Source organism: Antrostomus carolinensis, unplaced genomic scaffold (genome assembly GCF_000700745.2).
Source record: "Antrostomus carolinensis isolate BGI_N321 unplaced genomic scaffold, ASM70074v2 scaffold31925, whole genome shotgun sequence".
Classification (NCBI taxonomy): Eukaryota; Metazoa; Chordata; class Aves; order Caprimulgiformes; family Caprimulgidae; genus Antrostomus; species Antrostomus carolinensis.
In genome coordinates this window covers 948-3,243 of record NW_010317590.1, presented here as the reverse complement: position 1 = coordinate 3,243, position 2,296 = coordinate 948, and the positions used below count along the sequence as shown (strand labels likewise).

Sequence of the window (2,296 nt, the reverse complement as noted above, 5' to 3'; positions counted from 1 at the left end):
TCTGGGATTCGATGAATTTAAGTCACTCTCCCCAAACCAGTCACAGAGCCACTTGGTGAAGGGTTTTATTGGGCAAAGCCAGCTCCAGCGGGAGGTTTGGCAAATCCCACCCCAACCCATCCTCATGGAACAGGGTTAACTGGATCTTCCTCCGGGCCTTGTTTTCCCTCCTGTGGGAAACTCCCAGTGCAGAGGGTTTTACAGCTGAGCTCTACCAACCCCCAGTGCCCAGCAAAACCTTGCCAGGTCCAGGCGTGGAGCAGATCTGCACCCCTCCACCTTCAGGGCTCACAGGGCAGGACAGTGAGGAGAGCTCAACCCATCTGCGCCACCGGGTCTGGGTGCAAACGGGGCAACTCCCTGGGGCTTCCCTCACCCCCAGAACCGGAGTTTGGCCCCACTGTCATTGGAGGGGTCCTCAGGCTTTGGCGCTGCCACAGCAAGGAGGTTGTCAGGCTCCAGGACGAACATGCTGTAGAGGTTCCAGAGCAGCATGGCCAGGAGGGGCAGGAAGGTCATGCTGAAGCCAAAGACGCGGAAGGAGCGTCCAACAGCATATGACAGCCAGTAAATCAGCCTGGAGAGGGCAGAGAGGCGCGGGCTCAGCGAGGGTGATGCCCTGGGGGCTGGCACCCAGCTTCACCCAGGGGTTCTGAGCCCAGCGAGGGTTTGCCAGGCACGGCTGCTGCGGGAAGTGGGATGAGGTGGGATGAGCAGCCCTTCCCCTCTGCTGTTTTGTCTGGGTGAGGCACTGCCAGAGCAGGAGTTTGCACCAAGGTGTGTGTTTGCCAGCGCTGACAGACCCCGTTTGCACCCTGGGTGCTGCCCCAGCCCAGGGTGGGGAAAGGAGCCACTTACCGGGAGATGGCAAAAAGCCCCGTGAGCAGCGGGATGAGCTTGAGAACCTCCTGTGGGAGGTAGGTGGCCAGCACAGCCATGTTGAAGAAGTAGAGGATGAAGAGATGCACGGACTGGGAGACGTAGGTGCGGTGGATCTCCACCTCCCGCTGCAGCTCCCCGAAGGGCTCCAGTGCGGAGGAGCAGAGGCGGGAGATGCCGCTGACGATCATCCCTGGGGGAGCAGAGAGAAGGGCTGAGCAGGTGAGAAGGGCTGAGGGGTGACCTCATTTATGTTTATCAATATGTTAAGGGTGAATGTCATGAGGATGGAGCCAGGCTCTTCTCAGTGATGCCCAATGGTAGGACAAGGGGCAATGGGTGTGAGCTGGAACACAGGAGGTTCTGCTTCAACTGGAGAAGAAACTTCTTTCCAGTGAGGGTGCCAGAGCCCTGGGACAGGCTGCCCAGGGAGGGTGTGGAGTCTCCTTCTCTGGAGACATTCAAGACCCGCCTGGACACCTTCCTGTGTGATCTCATTGAGGTTCCTGCTCTGGCAGGGGGTTGGACTGGATGATCTTTTGAGGTCCCTTCCAATCCCCAACATTCTGTGATTCTGTGACTCACAGAATATTGTGAATATTCTGTGAATATTCAGACATATTCATTGTGTCTGAATATTGTGACACATTGTGTGGTGTCCAGTGACACTGTGCTGGGGCCCGAGGGCTGGGGGAGGACCAGGGAGAAATCCAGCGGGGTGGGAAGAGGGTAGGATAACTTAGCTTGGGAGCAATGGAGCTGCAAGGAGCTCAGCCCCAGCTCTACTCCCCACTCCCCATGTCCCCCGGGTCTAGTGCAGCCAGTGGTGGGGGTGACGGGCTTTACGCCAACCCCGCGGCTCACCCAGGACGATGGGGAAGGTGGCGAAGGCGGCGCAGCGCAGCGTGTAGACCAGGCGGGCGCTGACGGTGGGCAGCAGCGGGGCGTCGAAAGGCAGGAAGGCGTAGGCCCCGTAGACGAGGCAGGGGCAGAGGAGCAGAGCTGCCGCCACCGAGGCCACGGCCTTGAGGTTGCCGCTGGCGCAGTCCCTGGCGCAGGGACACCGCGGGGGCTCAGTCGGTGGCTTGGTCACTCGTCCCTCAAAGCCCAGCTGGTCCCTGTAGCGCGAGGGGCCGATGGGAGGGAGGAGCTGGTTCTGGCGGAGGCTGTCGGGTCTGTCGCTGTGGGGGATGGAGACCCCCTTACCCTCCTCCTGGGGCCATGGGCTGGGCTGCTTCTTCTGCCTGCCGGGTGTGCGCTCGATGCACTGGGGGTCGATGGGCACGAAGACGTGGGCCGCCATCATGGGCACGTCCTCGTCTTTGGCCTCAGCTGGGGGGCAGGTGAGAGCAGCCTCCTCGGGGTCTCCAACGGATCCTTCCGGGCTGGAGCGACTCTTTGTCTCCACGGGCTCTGA

At 60.9% G+C, this 2,296-nt stretch overlaps 1 protein-coding gene across 1 annotated transcript in view; it reads right to left on the bottom strand.

The window, feature by feature from the left end:
- Positions 1 to 372: 372 nt before the first annotated feature.
- TMEM79 (transmembrane protein 79) overlaps positions 373 to 2,296 on the bottom strand; it is a 2,093-nt gene continuing 169 nt past the window's right edge. Inside the window, 3 exon segments of the mRNA XM_029085123.1 lie at positions 373 to 577; positions 859 to 1,072; positions 1,744 to 2,296. The exon segment at positions 1,744 to 2,296 is cut by the window's right edge and continues 58 nt beyond it. Coding sequence (XP_028940956.1) covers positions 373 to 577; positions 859 to 1,072; positions 1,744 to 2,296 — 972 coding nt within the window.